General features: G+C 40.8%; 1 protein-coding gene across 5 annotated transcripts in view; it reads left to right on the top strand.

The window, feature by feature from the left end:
• Nucleotides 1–20,986, top strand: part of RGS6 (regulator of G protein signaling 6) — a 585,560-nt gene that overhangs the window by 392,895 nt on the left and 171,679 nt on the right. For all 5 annotated transcript variants that reach the window (XM_073800295.1, XM_073800297.1, XM_073800294.1 and 2 more), the window contains exon 3: nucleotides 6,552–6,651. In XM_073800295.1, the coding sequence (XP_073656396.1) occupies nucleotides 6,552–6,651 (100 nt within the window). The remainder of the gene's footprint in view (nucleotides 1–6,551; nucleotides 6,652–20,986) is intronic.

The raw sequence follows: 20,986 nt of genomic DNA, 5'->3' as shown, positions 1-20,986 counted from the left end.
CATTGTATTGTTCATCTCTGTTTGTTTGTTCTTTAATTCTTCTAGGTCTTTGTTAAATATTTCTTGCATCTTCTTGATCTTTGCTGCCATTCTTTTTCTGAGGTCCTGGATCATCTTCACTATCATTATTCTGAATTATTTTTCTGGAAGGTTGCCTATCTCCACTTCATTTCATTGTTTTTCTGGGGTTTTATCTTGTTCCTTCATCTGGTACATAGCCCTCTGCCTTTTCATCTTATCTATCTCTCTGTGAATGTGGATTTTTTTCCACAGGCTGTAGGATTGTAGTTCTTCTTGCTTCTGCTGTCTCCCCTCTGGTGGATGAGGCTATCTCATATGACAATATTTTTATATTACTTTATAAGTTTACCTGCAAACTCCGGAACTCCACACTCCAGAGGCCCACCTTTTCACGTTCTGCCTCTCCCCTTCCGCACCATGTATCTTTTTAAATTATAGTTTTATCCAGATATATGCCCAGGGGTAGGATTGCAAGATCATATGGTAGCTCTATTTTTAGTTTTTTAAGGAACCTCCATACTGCTCTGAGTTTGGATTTTTTAAAACTTTCCGTCAAAAGCATTCTAGGCTGATACAGTGATTCAAAAGTAAGTTTAACTGAATACAAATTAGCAGGCATTGCAATCATTGTCATAGCACAAGGAATCTCAAAAGTCTGCTCCTGACATTGAAATCAGTCTTTTGAATGGGATGGAGGAAAAGGGCGGAAGTCTTGATGGTTCCCCCTCTGAGGGTCTCTGAAAGTGTATTCCTTAGTGTTTCTAGCTTCTTTGGAACTCATACTTGGCTCTGCTGTCTCCAACACAGCCTACATCCCTGAGTCTTTCTGAAATTTAATAGTCCATGATGAAGAGGAACAGATTCTCTCTTTTACCTACTTTTTGTAACCATAGAAACTAAATCGGTGCCTGGCACTTTGTAGATGCTCATTAAATGTCCACTAAACCAGTAGGTGAAGCTGAGGACATTTAAATGTTGAGAATAGCAGTGTGCGGTGTTTTTAAAAATAAAAGTGAGAAATGGCCTGATCTTATGGCACACATATGGGACAGACCATACTCAGTGAAGCATGCCCATTTTGGATTAAGAAATATGATTATCATTTACCAGCTCTGATTCCTGCTTCTGGGCTGATAAGATGTGTCCAAAGATTCATTTTCACTCATTTGCAGACACCAAAACAGAAGGGGTTTTTCAAGAATGCAGGAGATGAAGTAACAGTCATTAGTAGCTAGAAATAGGCAACTGATTGCTAAGTCAAGATGAAATGCTTCAATAAAAAAGACCTTCATGCCTGAGGCATACTCTGCCTTCTTTGCTGAAGTAGTGGTGGACTCTTTTTTTAATAATGGCAACATAGTTTGCCTATTCTTGATGTTTTCTAATCTTCCACTGAGGAAAGATTGGAGGAGCTAAATAAATTAGTTATCAGATAATTAATTTACACAAACAAAACTAATATTGGCCCTTAGTCATTTCTGTTAGGCATGCCATCTATCCAAACAGAGATGGAGCTGGGCAAGAAACGCCAGTGTCAAGGCCTCTTTGGATCATGTCTCTGTCTGACTTCTGATGCCATCTGTCTGAAATGATTTCTAAAAACATCAAAACTCCTTGGTCCTGCCCAGCACCTTTCCCCCACCTTGCACTGCTCAGCACTGGGAAGCGTTCTGCATGGTTCCACCTGACAGACGGGCAGAATGGTGACCCAGGGGCCTGATTACTGGTCCTATTCCTTCCTTGCAGACACAGCTTTGCATTTGTCAAGTTAGAGGAGTCTCTCATGCTTTAGAAATAGAAATCTTAGTTTAGCAACCAGAGCTATCGCTGTAGAGATGAGGGAAGTGAAGTCCAGAGAGGTTAAGTAGCTTGTCCAAGGTCAACACAGCAAAACAGTGAAGCTGAGGCTGGCATTTCTCTCGGGCCTCAGACCAGTGTTCTTCCTACTGTCCTTCTGTGGCTTCAGTTTGTAAATGGAGGATTGCTTCTCCCCACTCCTCTCTTATACCCCATGGCTCTTGCAGTGAATTATGTCTACTGTCCTCATAATATTCCTCATTTCAAAGAAAACCCACTCTATGGTACAGTGCTTTCCACTTTTCCTGCTGTTTGGAAGGATGTTTTACCTGCCTGTCAGTGCTGAGCTCTGAGCTCCTTAGAGAAGGGCATTTGGTTGTTGTGAGCCATCCAGGCAGAACTGGCCGAGCTGGCCACGTGGTTTCTCCGCATCACTTGGCTGTCAGATAAGGGCCACCTGCTTATTGATTGGCACAGTGTAACTTAGGTCCAACATGCTCCCTGATGACACAGAACTTCAGGGAATTGATGTTGCTCTTCCTCAGGAACAAAAGGTACCAGAAGTTAGATGGAACTGAACAGTCAAGAAAACAAAAGTATATACCTCCCATCTCCCCATTCCCAACCCAGGAGCTGTGATCTGCCAATAGAGGATAAGTCCAACCAAGCCCCTGGGACAAAGAGAGAAAATGCTGAGCAACCAGACATCAACAGTCATTGGGCCAAAATAAACCTTGAGATGGTTGAGAATCTGATTATCTGGATCAATTTCTCTTTTTTCTCCTTTATCCTCTTAGGACTGAACTAAACGTTCCCTTTAATGCAAACAGTATTAAGTGCCTTGTATCTAAAAAGCATGTTGGCAGGCACTGGTTGAGGATAAGAGATGAACCTTAGATTTGATAGACAGAGCTTGGGCATTGGAGACAGGAAGACTTGGGTAAGAATCCTGGCTTTGCCACTTAATAGCTGTGTGTCCTTGGATAAATGACTTAACCTTTCTGAGCCTTAATTTCAATATCTTTGTTAAATAAATTTTAAGACTGAGAAAAGTATCAGATAATTGATTTAAAATACCTAGGACAGTATTGATCATAACATAGATGTTCTGAAAATGTTTGTCATTATAATTTATATAAGCTCCTGGGAGCCCACTTTTGATCTTTTGGTAGGTCTGTACTCTTAGCATTTCGCCAGAAACCATGAAAAAAATTTCAGAGACAGTATTATTAGCTGATGTCACAGTGGACCATGCTATGGAATCAAACTCAGCTATCACAAATTTGCCTGACATAATATTGGTAGAATACACCCTAAGAATTTTTAAGCACATGGTGAATGGTGTAGATGGAATTTCTGCATTCTTTAAAAGGGTTGGATTCTAGGATGCCCTACCTCTAAGGTTTATTGATTCTTATTATTTGTTGTGGCTTCATCAATTTTGACAAATGCATTTTTTTCAGAGCCCTGTGTATCAGTCAGCTAGAGCCACAATTTTTCTGCATAGCAAATCACTCCAAACTCAGTGGCATACAACAATAAACATGCGTTTCTCGCTCATGAGTCTGCAGGTCAGCTGAGTTTTGACTGTCTAGCTATGGGTTGGGTCCCTTCTGCTCTAGATGTCTCTCACCTTCCTTGGAACAACAACTATCTGATGCAGGAGGGCCAGGGAAGCGGGTAAGCATCACCATCCAGGTGCATTGAAAGCCTCTGCTCACATCACATTCAATAACATCCCATTAGCCAGGCAAGTCACATGGCTAAGCCCCAAAGTCAAGAAGCAGACTTTCCACCCACCATGAGGCCAGAACAAGGATCTGGGTGTCTATTAATGCTGGGAAGGAGTCAAGAATTGGGGTTCAATGAAACATTTTTCTACACCTCTGATGCTGTAAACTATTGCTAGAACGTTATCCCCTCTCTGGTCATTTAAGGAGATTGTCCTTTGGATCTAGCTGTAACCTCTGACGAGTGATCTACCTCTTGGTACATTGTGGGCCAACATAAGAGGATAGGTCTTCTTCTTTAGTAGACAGGTCCTTTTAAGATTCAATGGTGTGATAAAGCAACTAAACAGAGCAGAGGAAAAAACAATCATGGAGATGTCCTCTGTCAGTTTTTAAATCCAGTCCACATCAGAACAGACTGGAACCTTTACCAACTAATGTCAAGTCAGGGGTCTAACTGAATTGAAATATTGGCTTTCCTCCAATTCCCAGTGATTTTCTGGCCATTTCGTAAAAAGCAGCAATGTAACTGATACTTCTGGTTTCACATAGCACACTAGATCAAAAGCATAGATTACTTTGAAAATCTGATCATTTTTCTAGGAATAACTCTCCTTAACTATCAGTAAGTAATAAATACTCAAACTACTGTGAATCGTTGAGTTGAGTTTAGAGGACAAAAGGTGGGGCTCTAGCTGAGACTATTAACAAGAATGTGGTTGAAATTCCTCCTTATCCTGTCATCTAACAGAATACAGGTCTTCAGAGAATGACCCTTTTTCCTGGTGTGATATATTCAACCACTGTCTAAGGGCAGGGAGCTTAAGATTGCTTCTCACTATCAGTTCTTCTCTGGGAAACCAAGAAATATCCAGGGGAGAATGGTCTTCCTGCTTGGCTGCTCCTCTGAGACTCTTACTGGATGACAGAGCACCCCAGGTTTAGAAGCCTGATCTCTGGGATGTGTGGCTGGGTTCAAGCTCAGATCCACCACTGGGTAGCTGTGTGACCTTGGGAAGGTGGTTTAATCTCTGTGCTGTCACTGATGCTGCTCACAGATGGTCCTCTCCCCTCTCTTCCTGGCACCCAGAAGACTGGACCCCCTGGTTCCTTTGTGGTTGGGTGGTGACTCGTCCTGTCCAAAGAAATGTGATATTATTATAGTAACGTCTGGGCTATAACATGCAACAACTCATGCAAGAGTCTCCAGAATTCTCTCTTGTCTCTCTAACACAATGAGCAACAACATTCGAGATGGTGGCTACTCCGTCAGCCTCGGTCCCAGGGTAACTACACTGAACAGAGTCCTGCTGGTGATCTCCGATCGACTTGTAGCATGAGAGAAAAATAAACTTGGTTACATTAAACCATTGTGATTTCGAGGGTTATTTGTTACCACAGCTTAACTTAGTCTACCCTGATGGATACACCTCACTAAATCTCAGCTTCTTTATCTGAAAATGGGGATAATAGTGGAATCTAGGCTATGAAGTAATCATGGGAATTAAATAGGATAATATATCTATAGTACTTAGAATCGTACCTACATAATACATTCTTAATATATTTTGGCTATTATATATTATCATTATTATTATGTTATATCTTATGCTAACTTTGTCTCTAACAAGTTACCTATTTCTTTCAAATAAGTTGTTAGTCATGTGATTTGAGAAACTTACTCACAAATTGCTATGCTAGTACATTAGACTAGGTGAACTCCAGCTTTAAATGTCTAGACTTAAAATTATGTGACTCTACTCTGGAAGCACTCAGAGAATCCATCCTGATGTTTCAAATACATTCTGTTGCTCAGGGGAACAAAATATGTGATAAAACTAAGCACTATCTTCTTCCCTTTTCCAGTTGCCCTTCCCTACCACTCAACAAACAAAAAGATCTATGTCCTTTTTACAGTTTGCTCTGTATCCTATTCCGAATATTTCTGCCCAGGAAATTGCATCTGGCTTGTAAATTCTCAGCTACAGATTGGTTTCCCAGTTTAGGCACCTACCTCCTTGGTAGTCCATCTTCTCTGTTCTGTTTTCAGTCTATGTACACAGTATCTTGTCTCGTCAATACAATTTCACCTGGCTCCAAGCCGTAGCCCACCATGGTCTTTCTCATGATAGTGTGGTCTTCTCTAGTCCAAAAGGAGAGGATCCTGTTCTTTTTTTTCTTCAGTAAGCGGGCCTCTCACTGTTGTGGCCTCTCCCATTGCGGAGCACAGGCTCCGGACGTGCAGGCTCAGTAGCCATGGCTCACGGGCCCAGCCGCTCTGCGGCATGTGGGATCTTCCCAGACTGGGACACGAACCCGTGTCGCCTGCATCGGCAGGTGGACTCTCAACACTGCGCCACCAGGGAAGCCCGAGGATCCTGTTCTTGTTCCATCTTAGTCCTGGCTAAAGATGACCCCCCTCGTGCCACCACTCACAACCGTGACACTTGTCCTCCAACTTCTCCAGATCAGCACTTTGCATATCTTGATTTATACTCTTTTATTTTTTCCCCGATGTGACTCTGGCTGAATCCTTCTCTGGTCCCAGAGGCAGCCCCGCCTATACTTCTAACAGCAGCATGTTAATATGTTAGGTTAAACTATAGGAAATTGCCATTTTTAGGTTGAATGTGGAAACTTCATATGGTTCAACCTATATATAAACCCAATTCAGGAAAGAGGAGGAATTTCGTCACATACATATTGAATTGCATGTTGGATCCAATCCTGTCAAGAATTTCTTTCTCCTTACTTGCTGAACTGGGAGCAAGCGGTTGTTCTTACAGACCATGCTTTATGCTATTATATATAACCCCCTGGCCTCCCTCTCCCCAGCACTTGGCCCATAGCAGATCCTGCTACTAAGTTTACTGGCTGAGGCAGAGTCTTTTCCTAATACCTCTTATTGGCATCCATGTGCCCACATTTTGGCTGTTTATAAAGGTACTGTTTACTATTACTTTGTGAGATACAATAACTCTTCTTTGCTTTCCTCTCTTTCAGATTGAAGACATCATTACAAAGATGCAAGATGACAAGACAGGTGGTGTGCCTATCAGAACAGTCAAGAGCTTTCTCTCCAAGATCCCCAGTGTTGTCACAGGTAAATGTTCTCCTTACAAGATGTTGATGGCAACAAGGAAGTGTTGCTGAAGTGTTGTGTAGCTTTGACTGTGACCTGGGAGGTGTCTAATAGTTTGTGAATAGCAAAGATGATATGTTCACCGTGCTTCTTATATAAAGTCAAGCTCTGATCCTGGTTTCTAGGAAGAAGCTACTGTTTGCCAGTCATTAAGAATGGTCTAACCATGACCAGCCTATGGTTGAGGCTTCTGGAAAGAAACAAACTCCTTAATAAACTGGCTAGCCCATCAGCCATTTGGCCTATGGGGTGTACACAAGCGCAGAAATATTAAAGAAATTATTTTAGTTTTAAACAAGCTTTAAAAAAAAGTCTTATGGGGCTTCACTGGTGGCGCAGTGGTTGAGAGTCCGCCTGCTGATGCAGGGGACACGGGTTCGTGCCCCGGTCTGGGAAGATCCCACATGCCACGGAGCGGCTGGGCCCGTCAACCATGGCCACTGAGCCTGCGCGTCTGGAGCCTGTGCTCCGCAATGCAAGAGGCCACAACAGTGAGAGGCCCGTGTACCGCAAAAAAAAAAAAAAAAAAAAAAAAAAGTCTTATATTCAAATTCTACAAAATGCTTTATAGTGTTTTAACTCATTGTACTTGAACTCTTGAAAGAAGTGGTTTTAAAATGTTTTTCTGCATTACTTCGGGGTTTTTGTGTGTTTTCTGTGCTCAAATATCTCTTTAAAAATTGTTAATTGTGAAATCTATCAAACACATCCGTATAGTTTCAAGAAGAATAGAACAGGTCACATGTACCACCATGCTGCTTCATAAAGAACACATCCTCGTACCTTAGATCCTCTAGGGAACGTAGTGGATGGCATCTACCTCCTTTTCCACCAGAGGAACCACTATCTACTTTTATATTAAGCAAATTGTTGCTTTTCCTCACAATCTTTCCACATAGGTGTGTATCCTTTACTATCCAAACCAATAACCAAATAAATTAAGATAAAATTTTAGATGATTCCCTAACTATCAAAATCTAGCTATTTGCTTTCCCATTTGGGGGAAACAAAAGGACTAAGTTTCTACTGCACACCAATAGAATGGCTAAAATAAAAATGCTGACAATACCAAGTGTCAGTGAGGTTATGGAGCAACTGGAACTGTCATATGCTGTTGGTGGGAAGGTAAAATGATGCAGCTACTCTGGAAGTTTCTTACAAAGTTAAACATATCCTTACCATGTGACCCAGCAATCCCACTCCTAGGTACTTATCCAAGAGAAATGAAAACTTACCTTCAGACAAAAACTTGTCAATATTCGTAGAAACTTTATTCATCATCTCTAAAGACTGGAAACAACCCAGATGTCCTTCAGTGGGTGAATGAATAAACAGACTGTGGTACATCCATATCCAGCAATAAAAAGGAGAGAACTATTGATGTATGTACCAACTTGGATTAATCTTGAAGTCATTTGTCTGAATGAAAAAAATCCATCTCAGAAGGTTAGATACTATATGAATCCATTTGTAGGACATTCTAAAAAATAAATAAACCAAAAAAAATAACTATAGTGATAGAGAATGGATCAATAGTTGCCAGGGATTGGGAGTTGGGGGAGTTTTGGAGTGACGTAACAGTTCTGTATTCTGATTGGGTTAGTGTTGGTGACATGAATCTATACATAGGTCAAGATTCATAGAACAGCACACCAAAAAAACCCCAAAAGAGTCAATATACTATATGTTACTTTAAAAAATAAATGTACTCAGTTGAGATACCCATAAGTATCCCAACTTATTATTCAGACTGTCACTGTCTGAACTCAAGTACCAAGTAGATTTGGGTAATGAAAGATGCTTGCATTCTTAGTATTCTCTCATTCTGAAATTTATATAAATGGAATTATACCCTAATATTGGCTAGTATATATTATATTTTTTCACTCATTTCTGGATTTTGCTTGATAAAATGTTGTTCAGGATTTTGTATCTATTTTCGTGGGCAAGATTGGTCTGTTGGTTTTCTTATTTACCCTGCTTGCTGGTTTGGGTACCAAATTTATGCTAGTTTCAGTACCAAATTTATGCTAGTTTCATAAGATGAACAATGGCATATATCTCTTTCATTGACATTGTGGTGTTCTCTGAAAAATAATTTTACCTTTAGTCTAGCTTTCAGGTGTTTATTTCAATTATCCTATTTTTATTTATTAAAGTTCCATCTGGTTCTTCTTTCAGTATACCTGGTCATTCACTCAACAAATATTTACTGGGTATTTACCATTTTCTAAGCATTGTTGGGCACTGGGGATTCAGAAGTAAATGAAACAGGTCAGAATTTCTGCTCTCATGGAATTTAGATTCTAGTAGAGGAGATAACAAAATAAATAAGGAAAATTTGCAGAATTTCCATAGTGATAAAGACCAATGAAGAAAATAAGTATGAAAAGGGGATAGGAGTGTTAAAATTTTGGAACTAGTGGCCAAGCAAGAACTTCCTGAGAAGGTAACATTTGAGTAAAGGTGGACGGAGATGAGGGGTTGCATTATGTGGATATTGAGGGAACAAACATTCCCGAAAGCCAGTGCTAAAACTCCAAGGCAGGCATGTTCCTGGTGTTTTGAGGAACTAAGAAGAGGGAACTAGAATACAGTGAAGAAAAGAAAGGATAATAGAGATGAAGTCAGAGTGATAATGGTGAGCTAGATCGTGTAGCGTCTTGGTCATTATAAGGCCCCCGGAGGACTTTGAGCATGGGGTGACATGCTTTGACTTATATTTCAACAGGATCACTCTGTTGCTTTCTACGTACTCTGGGGAGTTGGGAGGTTAAGCACCAGATAGGAGGCTATTGTAAAAATGGTGACTCAGACTAGGCTGTCAGCATTGGAGATATGTGAAGTGGTCAGATTCCAATTCAAGCTTAAAGGCAGAATAGTATTTGCGGATAGATCTGATGTAGAATATGAGAGAAAGAAAGGAATTGATGATGACTCTACACTTTCGGGCTTGAGTGACTAGAAGAACAGAGTTGCCATTAAGTTCAATGACAAAGACTGTGAATGGGGCAGGGGGGTTGTTTGTTGGTTTAGCTGAAGTGTAAGAAATCAAAAAATTTATTTTCATTTTTATTTTTTAATTGAAGTACAGTTGATTTACAATGTTGTGTTAGCTTCAGGTGTACAGCAACGTGATTCAGTTATACATATATATGTATATTATTTTATTATTATTACAAAATATTGAGGTATTACAAAATATTGAGTTCCCTGTGCTATACAGCAGGTCCTTGTTGGTTACCTATTTTATATATAGTAGTGTATATATGTTAATCTTAAACTCCTAATTTATCTCTCCCCACCCTTTCCCCTTTAGTAACCATAAGTTTATTTTCTATGTCTGTGGGTCTATTTCTGTTTTGTAAATAAGTTCATTTGTATCATTTTTTTTTAGATTCCACATGTAAGCAATATTATATGATATTTGTCTTTCTCTGTCTGGCTTACTTCACTTTGTATGATAATCACTGGGTCCATCCATGATGCTGCAAATGATTATTTCATTCTTCTTTATGACTGAGTAATATTCCATTGTGTATGTATGTGTATGTGTGCGTGTATATATATATATATATATATACCATATCTTCTTTATCCATTCATCTGTCAGTGGACACTTAGGTTGCTTCCATGTCTTGACAATTGTAAATAGTGCTGCAATGAATATTAGGGTGCATGTATCTTTTTGAGTTATAGTTTTATCCAGATAAATGCCCAGGAGTAGGATTGCAGGATTATATGGTAACTCTATTTTTAGTTTTTTAAGGAACCTCCATACTGTTCTCCATAGTGGCTGCACCAATTTACATTCCCACCAGCAGTATAGGAGGGTTCCTTTTACTCCACACCCTATCTAGCATTTATTATTTGTAGACTTTTTGATGATGGCCATTCTGCCCAGTGTGAGTTGATACCTCATTGTAGTTTTGATTTTCATTTTTCTAATAATTAGTGATGTTGAGCATCTTTTCATGTGCCTCGTGGCCATATGTATGTCTTCTTTGGAGAAATGCCTATTCCGATTTTCTGCACATTTTTTGATTTGGTTGTTTGTTTTTTTAATATTGAGAGGTATGAGCTGTTTGTGTATTTTGGAAATTAATCCCTTGTCAGTTGCATCATTTGCAAATATTTTCTCCATTCAGTAGGTTATCTTTTCATTTTGTTTATGGTTTTCTTTGCTATGCAAAAGCTTTTAAGTTTAATTAGGTATCATTTGTTTATTTTTATTTCCATTATTCTAGGAGATGGATCCAAAAAGCTATTGCTGCAATTTACGTCAGAGAGTGTTCTGCCTATGTTTTCTTCTAGGAGTTTTACAATATCTGGTCTTACATTTAGGTCTTTAATCCATTTTGAGTTTATTTTTGTATATGGTGTTAGAGAACGTCCTAATTTCACTCTTTTACATGTAGCTGTTCAGTTTTCCCAGCACCACTTATTGAAGAGACTGTCTTTTCTCCATTGTATATCCTTGCCTGCTTTGTTGTAGATTAATTGACCATAAGTGCATGGGTTTATTTCTGGGCTTTCTAACCTGCTCCATCTATATGTCTGTTTTTGTAAAAACTTAATTTTTAGACATGTCAAATTTTAGGGACCTATTATACATTCAACTGGAAATAACAAGTAGGCACTTGGGTTTGTGGATCTAGATTTTTCAGGGAGAGTTTGAGCTGGGACATAAGTCATTGGCATATGGATGGTATTTAAAGCATGGAATTAATGAGCTCACCAAAGGAGTGAGTGTAGGTAGAAAACATAGTCCAAGGCCTAAAACTTGGGATACGCTAGTATATAGAGGACATGGAGAAAAGAAGAAATCAGCAAAACAAATTGAGAAAGAGTAGCTGGAGACAAGGAATATCAGGAGGATATATGGTTTCTTGGAAGCCACATTTTCTAGAAAGTATTTCAAGGAAGAGTAGAGTTGATCTACTATATCAAATGTAACTGATAGTCAGGTAAGATAAGGACTGAGAATCGACCACTGAATTTAGCAACATTGACTTCACTGCTGACCTTGATAAGTTCGTGTTCCGTGAAGCATTGAGAGCAAAAAGCCTTACTGGAGTGGGTTCAAGTCAGAATGGGAGGAGAGTGAGTTGAGGTAGTGAATATTATTAGCCTTCGTAGGAGTTTTCCTTAAAAGAAAGAAGTGCAGTAGTATCTAAATGGGTAAATGAGATTAGAATATGTAGGTTTTCTAATTAATATGAAAGTCACAGTATGTTTGTATGATGATGAGACTGATTCAGTAAAGAGGAAAAAATGGTGCAGGAGAAAGAGGGAAAATTCAAGGACTGATTTCGACAAGGAGGTAAGGGATTGAATCTGATGCACAGGTACATGGGTAGGTTTAGCTAGAAACATGTACAGTGTATTCATAGGAAGAGGAGGGAAGCATAGTAAATGCACAGAGGTACAAATAAGCATAAAGAGGTGGTGGGAGCTTGTAGAAGTTTTCTTCTAATTGTTTAATTTTCTTAGTAATATGGGCAGCAAAGACAGTAGAGATGTTAAAGGACTGGGAAGAGATTAGAAGCTATGAATTAGTCATTTAGGAGAGTAAAGAGATTGGACTAGGGAAACAGAGTTTTGACTTCTAGGTAGCTTAAAGACCCTCTTGGTTATTATTAATATTTATGAATTTAAAGAGAGGCAAATCTTTCTCCAGCCGCATTTAGCTCCCTTGATTTCAGGCATGTATCAGGTAGAAAATTAGACTTCATTAAAAGTCCTTAAAAGGCTAAAGCAAGTATGAGAGTGTTATAAATCAAAAGAGAGGCAAGAGAATAACTAAAATGATTGACCATTAAGTTTTTTATTAAACATTAACTCACTGTATTTTTTTAATTAATTAATTAATTTTGGGCTGCATTGGGTCTTCATTGCTGCATGCGGGCTTTCTCTAGTTGCGGCGAGTGGGGGCTACTCTTCGTTGTGGTGCATGAGCTTCTCATTGAGGTGGCTTCTCTTGTTGCTAAGCATGGGCTCTAGGTGTGCAGGCTTCAGTAGCTGTGGCTCACAGGCTCAGTAGCTGTGGCGCACGGGCTTAGTTGCTCCAAGGTATGTGGGATCTTCCCGGACCCGGGCTCGAACCCATGTCCCCTGCATTGGCAGGCAGATTCTTAACCACTGTACCACCAGGGAAGTCCTGACCATTAAATTTTTTTTTAACATCTTTATTGGGGTATAATTGCTTTACAATGGTGTGTTAGTTTCTGCTTTATAACAAAGTGAATCAGTTATACATATGTTCCCATATCTCTTCCCTCTTGCGTCTCCCTCCCTCCTGACCATTAAATTTTAACTGACTAAGGAGGGAAGCGAGAACATGAGATGGTAAAGAACAGTGAAGAGTAATGAGTACAATAAATTTGTAGGTTCCAATGACAAAGGAATTTCGGAACTGGAGGTGAGAGAAAGAGGGCTGGAAATATATGAGGTGGTGATTAGATAGTGGATGTTTGAAATTGAGATTGTAGAGGAGTTGCAATATATTGGTGGTGTCAAGATGGAAGGTATGACTATGGGAATAAGTGAGATAGAATGGAGGTCAAGGAACTCTAAGAGGTCATGATTTTGGAAGATTGAGCTCTCTGGATATTGAAATCACTACTGGGGAGTGTTAGAGAGGGTGCTTGTGAGTCCTTACGGAATAGAGGCTGGGACCCAGGTATCACTACGTGACTTTCACAGCAAGGGGTACAGGTGGTTTAACCCGATGTCATGGGAGTCGAAGCTGAGTGTTCTTTAGAGAAGAGAGAGGGATTGGAGACAGTCTGAATGAAGCCATGAGAAACAAAGAGGTTGCTTACCTGCCTTCAAACCCCGAGGGGTATAAGGCATGGGGCAGGGAGGATAGGCACCACCTAAGAGGGCTACAGGGAAGCAGTCCTATTTGGTAAGAACAAGAAGTTAAAGGGAGGACTTCCCTGGTGGCGCAATGGTTGAGAGCCCGCCTGCCGATGCAGGGGACACAGGTTCGTGCCCCGGTCCGGGAAGATCCCACATGCCGCGGAGCGGCTGGGCCCGTGGTCCATGGCCGCTGAGCCTGCGCGTCCGGAGCCTGTGCTCCGCAACGGGAGAGGCCACAACAGTGAGAGGCCCGCGTACCGCAAAAAAAAAAAAAAAAAAAAGAAGAAGATAAAGGGAATATTAACTGAAAACGTTGAGGATATTAAAAAAAAATCTTACTTATGATTGACCATGTGTTCCAGAGAGCAGGTAAAAGCATTTCAGGAAATGGTGAGTATATGACCTGGGTGATAAACCCACATGGTTTCTCTGTACCACGCGCTAGGGTGGGCACAGGAGACATGATGCTGAGTAGAAACCTGATCTCTGCTTTTCAAAAGCTATTAATGTAGTGAGAGAAACAGATACAGGTAGACCAATAGTTATATGAGCTATGCACTATACTAGAAGAATAAACAAAGCCCAGAGGAGAGAATCATGAGTTTTTCTTGAGTATATCTAGAATATTTCTCTGAGGATGTGTATCAGTTATCTATTGCTGTATAACCAACTACCACAAACCATAATGATTGTTTTCATTTTTCACGATCATGACTCCATGAATTAGCAATTGGGGCAGTTGTTCTGCTGGTCTCACCCATATGGCCCTAGCCATCCGATGGTTCATCTGAGGCTAGAGGGTCTATGATGGCCTCACTCACTTGCTTGGTTGTGGTGCCTACTCTTCGCTGAGGCTTCAGTTCTCCTCCACATCTCCTCGTATCCCCCAGTAGGCTAGACTGGACTGCTTCACAGCCTGTTGGTTTCAGAGTTCCAAGAGACAGAGGATGAAAACAGAAAGGCTTCTTAAGGCCCAGCCTCTAGAACTCATACAATGTCAAGTCCACCACAATCTATTCTTCAAGGAAAGTCACAAGACCAGCCTAGATTGAAGAGGATGGAGAAACCAACTCCATCTCCTGGTGTAGGAGTAGCAGTGTCACATTGACAATAGGGAGACATGATTCATTGGAGGTCAATATTCTAATGATCTACCACAGGAAATAATTTTAGAACTAGGCCTTACTCATGAGGAGGAAATGGAGGAAGGTCATTTCAAGTGGAGAAAATAGAATTTCCAGAGGCTCAAATACAGGAAACCTATGCCAGGTTTCAGCAGGGACGAGCTTGTTTATGTGGCTGGAGTTTAAGATACGGTAATATATGTGTTTGAGGAGAGGAACACACTGGCAGAGCAGCCACAGGAATTAAAAGGATATGAAGTTTAGGCTTCCCAGAACTACTGCTGCCAGTGTCTGTCCCTGAAGTGAGCCACAGCCACCCCCCACCTCCACAGAGGATCCTACAATACTAGCAGATCTTCAAAAACATGCTTATTTCTCATGTGAAAAGCAGTATGCCACTTTAAGAATCCCTGGAGCCCTGTGGAGAGGCCAGTGGCGAGGAGCTGAGGTGGCACTCCTTTCCATGCGGTAGCTGTGCTTTCAGGGGACTACGGCTTCCGTGAGAGACCCTGATCCCCAACCACCGCCGGATGTGGACCCACAAGTGTTTTTGGCAACAAGGAATGAAATCCAAAGCTGACGGCTAACAGCCTATGGGACAGCAAGACACAAGCGAGGCACCTGCTGTATACCCTTCAAGTTCTGTCCCTCTCATCCTTACAGCTGTGGATTCCACACAAAAAGTGATTAACAGAGTTTCACCCATTGTTGGAGCCCGTCGGGTTGTCCAACACCCCGCCTCTCCACCAGTGTGTGACGCATTCCTTCCACAACTACCTACGTGAAAGCATCCCTCTGTGATGAGGACAGGGTGGTGGTCCACACAGAGTCCAGCAGCAAGAGGGAAGACCGTGTGGCTGACAGGGTCTTGGTGCTCCGGCTGGGTGTCAGGCCTGAGCCTCTGATGTGGGAGCTGAGTTCAGGACATTGGACCAACAGAGACCTCCCAGCCCCACGTAATATCATTTGGTGAGGGCTCTCCCAGAGATCTACGTTTCAACGCTAAGACCCAGCTCCACTCAATCACCAGCAAGCTCCAGTGCTGGACACCCCATGCCAAACAACTAGCAAGACAGGAACACAACCCCACCCATTAGCAGAGAGGCTGCCTAAAATCATACTAAGTTCACAGACACCTCAAAACACACCACCAGAGGTGGTCCTGCCCGCCAGAAAGACAAGATCCAGCCTCATCCACCAGAACACAGGCACCAGTCCCCTCCACCAGGAAGCCTACACAACCCACTGAGCCAACCTCACCCACTAGGGGCAGACACCAAAAACAACAGGAACTACAAACCTGCAGCCTGCGAAAAGGAGATCCCAAACACAGTAAGTTAAGCTAAATGAGAAGACAGAGAAATACACAGCAGATGAAGTAGCAAGGTAACTGAACCAGGAAAAATACAAATAGACCAATCACAAGCACTGAAATTCAGACTGTGATTAAAAATCTTCCAACAAACAAAAGCCCAGGACCAGATGGCTCCACAGGTGAATTCTATCAAACATTTAGAGAAGAGCTAACACCTATCCTTCTCAAATTCTTCCAAAATATAGCAGAGGCAGGAACACTCCCAAACTCATTCTACGAGGCCACCATCACCCTGATACCAAAAGCAGACAAATATGTCACAAAAAAAGAAAACTACAGGCTAATATCACTGATGAACATAGATGCAAAAATCCTCAACAAAATACTAGCAAACAGAATCCAAGAGCACATTAAAAGGATCATACAGCATGATCAAGTGGGGTTTATCCCTGGAATGCAAGGATACTTCAATAGACACAAATCAATGTAATAAACCACATTAACAAATTGAAGGAGAAAAACCATATGATCATCTCAATAGAGGCAGAAAAAGCTTTTGACAAAATTCAACAAGAATTTATGATAAAAACCCTCCAGAAAGTAGGCATAGAGGGAACTTACCTCCACAAAATAAAGGCTATATATGACAAACCCACAGCCAACAGCATTCTCAGTGGTGAAAAACTGAGACCATTTCCACTAAGATCAGGAACAAGACAAGGTTGCCCACTTTCACCACTGTTATTCAACATAGTTTTGGAAGTTTTAGCCACAGCAATCAGAGAAAAAAAAGCAATTAAAGGAATCCAAATTGGAAAATAAGAAGTAAAACAGTCACTGTTTGCAGATGACATGATACTATACATAGAGAATCCTAAAGATGCTACCAGAAAACTACTAGAGCTAATCCATGAATTTGGTAAAGTAGCAGGATACAAAATTAATGCACAGAAATCTCTTGCATGCCTATACACTAATGATGAAAAATCTGAAAGCGAAATTAAAGAAACACTCCCATTTACCATTGCAACAAAAAGCATAAAATACCTAGGAATCAATGTACCTAAGGAGACAAAAGACCCATGTGCAGAAAACTATAAGACACTGATGAAAGTAATTAAAGATGATACAAACAGATGGAGAGATATGCCATGTTCTTGGATTGGAAGAATTAACATTGTGAAAATGACTCTACTACCCAAAGCAGTCTACAGATTCAGTGCAATCCCTATCAAACTACCAATGGCATTTTTCACAGAAATAGAACAAAAAATTTCACAATTTGTATGGAATCACAAAAGACCCCGAATAGCCAAAGCAATCTTGAGAAAGAAAAATGGAGCTGAAGGAATCAGGCTCCCGGACTTCAGACTATACTACAAAGCTACAGTAATCAAGACAGTATGGTACTGGCACAAAAACAGAAATATAGATCACTGGAACAGGATAGAAAACACAGAGATAAACCCACGCACATACAGTTACCTTATCTTTGATAAAGGAGGCAAGAATATACAATGGAGAAAAGACAGCCTCTTCAATAAGTGGTGCTAGGAAACCTGGACTGCTACATGTAAAAGAATGACATTAGAACACTCCATAACACCATACACAAAAATAAACTCAAAATGGGTTAAAAACCAAAATGTAAGAATAGAAACTATGAAACTCTTAGAGGAAAACATAGGCAGAACACTCTATGACATAAATCACAGCAAGATCCTTTTTGACCCATGTCCTAGAGAAATGGAAATAAAAACAAAAATAAACAAGTGGGACGTAATGAAACTTAAAATCTTTTGCACAGCAAAGGAAACCGTAAACAAAACGAAAAGACAACCCTCAGAATGGGAGAAAATATTTGCAAACAAAGCAACTGACAAAGATTTAATCTCCAAAATATACAAGCAGCTCATGCAGCTCAATATCAAAAAAACAAACAACCCAATCCAAAAATGGGCAGAAGACCTAAATAGACATTTCTCCAAAGAAGATATACAGATTGCCAACAAACACATGAAAGGATGCTCAACATCACTAATCATTAGAGAAATGCAAATCAAAACTACAATGAGGTATCACCTCACACCAGTCAGAATGGCCATCATCAAAAAATCTACAAGTAATAAATCCTGGAGAGGGTGTGGGGGAAAGGGAACCCTCTTGCACTGTTGGTGGGAATGTAAATTGATACAGCCACTATGGAGAACATTATGGAGGTTCCTTAAAAAACTAAAAATAGAACTACCATATGACCCAGCAATCCCACTACTGGGCATATACCCTGAGAAAACCATTATTCAAAAAGAGACATGTAACACAGTGTTCATTGCAGCACTATTTACAATAGCCAGGATATGGAAGTAACGTAAGTATCCATTGACAGATGAATGGATAAAGAAGACGTGGCACATATATACAATGGAATATTACTCAGCCATAAAAAGAAATAAAATTGAGTTATTTGTCGTGAGTTGGATGGACCTAGAGTCTCTCATACAGAGTGAAGTAAGTCAGAAAGAGAAAAACAAATGCTGTATGCTAACACATATATATGGAATCTTAAAAAAAAAAAAGGTTCTGACGAACCTCGGGACAGGACAGGAATAAAGACGTAGACGTAGAGAATGGAGGTGAGGACACGGGGAGGGAGAAGGGTAATCTGGGACAAAGAGAGTGGCATGGACATGTATACACTACCAAATGTAAAATAGATAGCTAGTGGGAAGTAGCCGCATCTCACAGGGAGATCAGCTCAGTGCTTTGTGACCACCTAGAGGGGTGGGATAGGGAAGGTGGGAGGGAGGTGCAAGAGGGAGGGGATATGGGGATATATGTAAATGTATAGCTGATTCACTTTATTATACAGCAGAAACTAACGTAACATTGCAAAGCAATTATACTCCAATAAAGATATTTTTTTATAAAAAGGATATGAGTTTTCACCATAATTAGATTAAAAATGAACTTTGACTTGTGGATTGTATCCCAAAGGTAATGGGCTGCCATTAGAGGTTTTTAAATAGGAGGAGAAATCATATCTATGTGTTAGAAGTGGATGAAAGATCGAGCAGGAAGAGATAGGGAATCTGAGACTACTTAGGGAAGCTTTAGATGAGGGAGTCTAAGTAGAAAATAAGGAGTAACCACCACAGCATCAGCTGAAACCACAGCTTTAGAGCCACACCAAATTTAATCTTCACAGAAATCCTTTAAGAGAAGAACTGGTATCTTTTCCATCTTATAATCGGGGAAACTGCAAATTCAAGAGCAGTCATTACTTTTCCTTGGTCACACACCTTGTCAGTGGCAGGACCTGTGCCTCCAGGGCCCACTGTGAAAGAATAGTAAGATACCAGACATCTGAGGAAAAGGTAGAATATAAGATTGATAGGACTTGGTGACTAATGTGAGGCATAATGTAACTCATTCAAAATTGGATCCAAGTTAACATGATGGATTGAATACATACATCTTTTCTCTTCTGAAATGCCACAAAATCATAATAAAGGATTTTTTAAAAGATGTAATCCCGAAGTTGGAGGCCGTTATTATAATCATCGAACATGGAAAGTAAACATCATCCTTGGACTAAATGTCCTTGAAAACATAGTCCAATATAAAGGGCAAGCAATGCCTCACTCTCAAGATGTACCACTGTGTGAGAGATCCATGGAGAATTGTTTCCAAACGCAAGAGACAATAACCACAGAATTCAGAGATCTGAAAAGCATATGGATGAATGGTAACTAACAACAGCCCTGAGACATGCTTAACCATCACCAGTCATTGGGGAAAGCTAAGAAACCACTCTGTTTAAATGATGGAGTTCTCAAAAGACTCGGATGCTAGTAGCATCAGCAGACCATTCTATTGAGTTAGAATGCATTTTGCCAACATACTCACCTTCTGATTAACCACCACCGCTTAACCAGACACTAACTCAGTGTCTACTGTCCAGCAATATCCGGTCCCATACAACCAGCACAGCACAGGCTGGGGGCTGAGGTAGCTCGTCAAGCCCATGACAGAAGAGAAATCTCATGCTCAACCTGTTCAAAGTATCAAACATGTCATGCAGCCAGCACCTGCCGTGGCACAGGAAAAAAAAACCATTAGAACACAGGAAAGTCATTCGCAACTCCAGCCAATACCCAAGAACTTCAGTCTACACCAATGAAGAATTCCATTGTAATGCTTTTGGATGAGTCACAGTTGCAGCCAATCCCATGAGCATTATGTTCAGACCCAGAGCCAGAGTGCTAGCACCAGCACAGCAGCCCTTAGCTCTTAACCCCCACCAACCTCCCCGAGAGAAAAGCCCTGGGACGGTATTTCAGGAAATCATTGTTCCTCTTCATCCTCCTAAAGTTGCTGGCACTAGAGTAGAGAGCCACATACAGAGAAAATCTCGATCGCTGACATCATACCAAACCCAAGTAGAAATCCATGAATATGCGGCCGCTCTGTTACTGCGCCAGTGGAAGCTGTGTCTACAGAACAGTCATTGGCCTACGTCGCAGCCTTTGCTCCTCCTCAGCAGCCTCCACCGATCTTTCTAACCATTTGTGAAGTAGCCAGTCTCCCATCACAAACCAGCAAACACCCTTTCAAACATGTCAGCAGTTTTATCACCAACATCAGAGTTTCCCCTCTGTGACCAGCAGTTGGGAGTAGCTTTATCTCTTCTGTATTGGGACCCCATTTCCTTAGTAAAGATTGAGACGTAAAGGTTAAGAATGATGGACATAATGAGGCTGGTTTAACCAACACAGTGTTTCTCTCTTCCACTGCTGGACAACAAACTGTCCATACCTACATGTGGCCAACCACCTGAGTAAACTGAAAGTGATTTCAGTGAGGAAGAAGAGACAACACAACAGTGAGGGACCTCTGGTGAAAGCTGAGAAGTGCAAGATTCCTCCCAAAGACTATATTGATGAGGAGCATGTGTCCCAGTGCATTCAAGATGCCCTCACTAACACAAGCCCTG

This window comes from Tursiops truncatus, chromosome 2, assembly GCF_011762595.2.
Source record: "Tursiops truncatus isolate mTurTru1 chromosome 2, mTurTru1.mat.Y, whole genome shotgun sequence".
Taxonomy (NCBI): Eukaryota; Metazoa; Chordata; class Mammalia; order Artiodactyla; family Delphinidae; genus Tursiops; species Tursiops truncatus.
The sequence above is the reverse complement of the archived record's forward strand: the minus strand, read 5'-3'. Positions and strand labels throughout refer to the sequence as shown.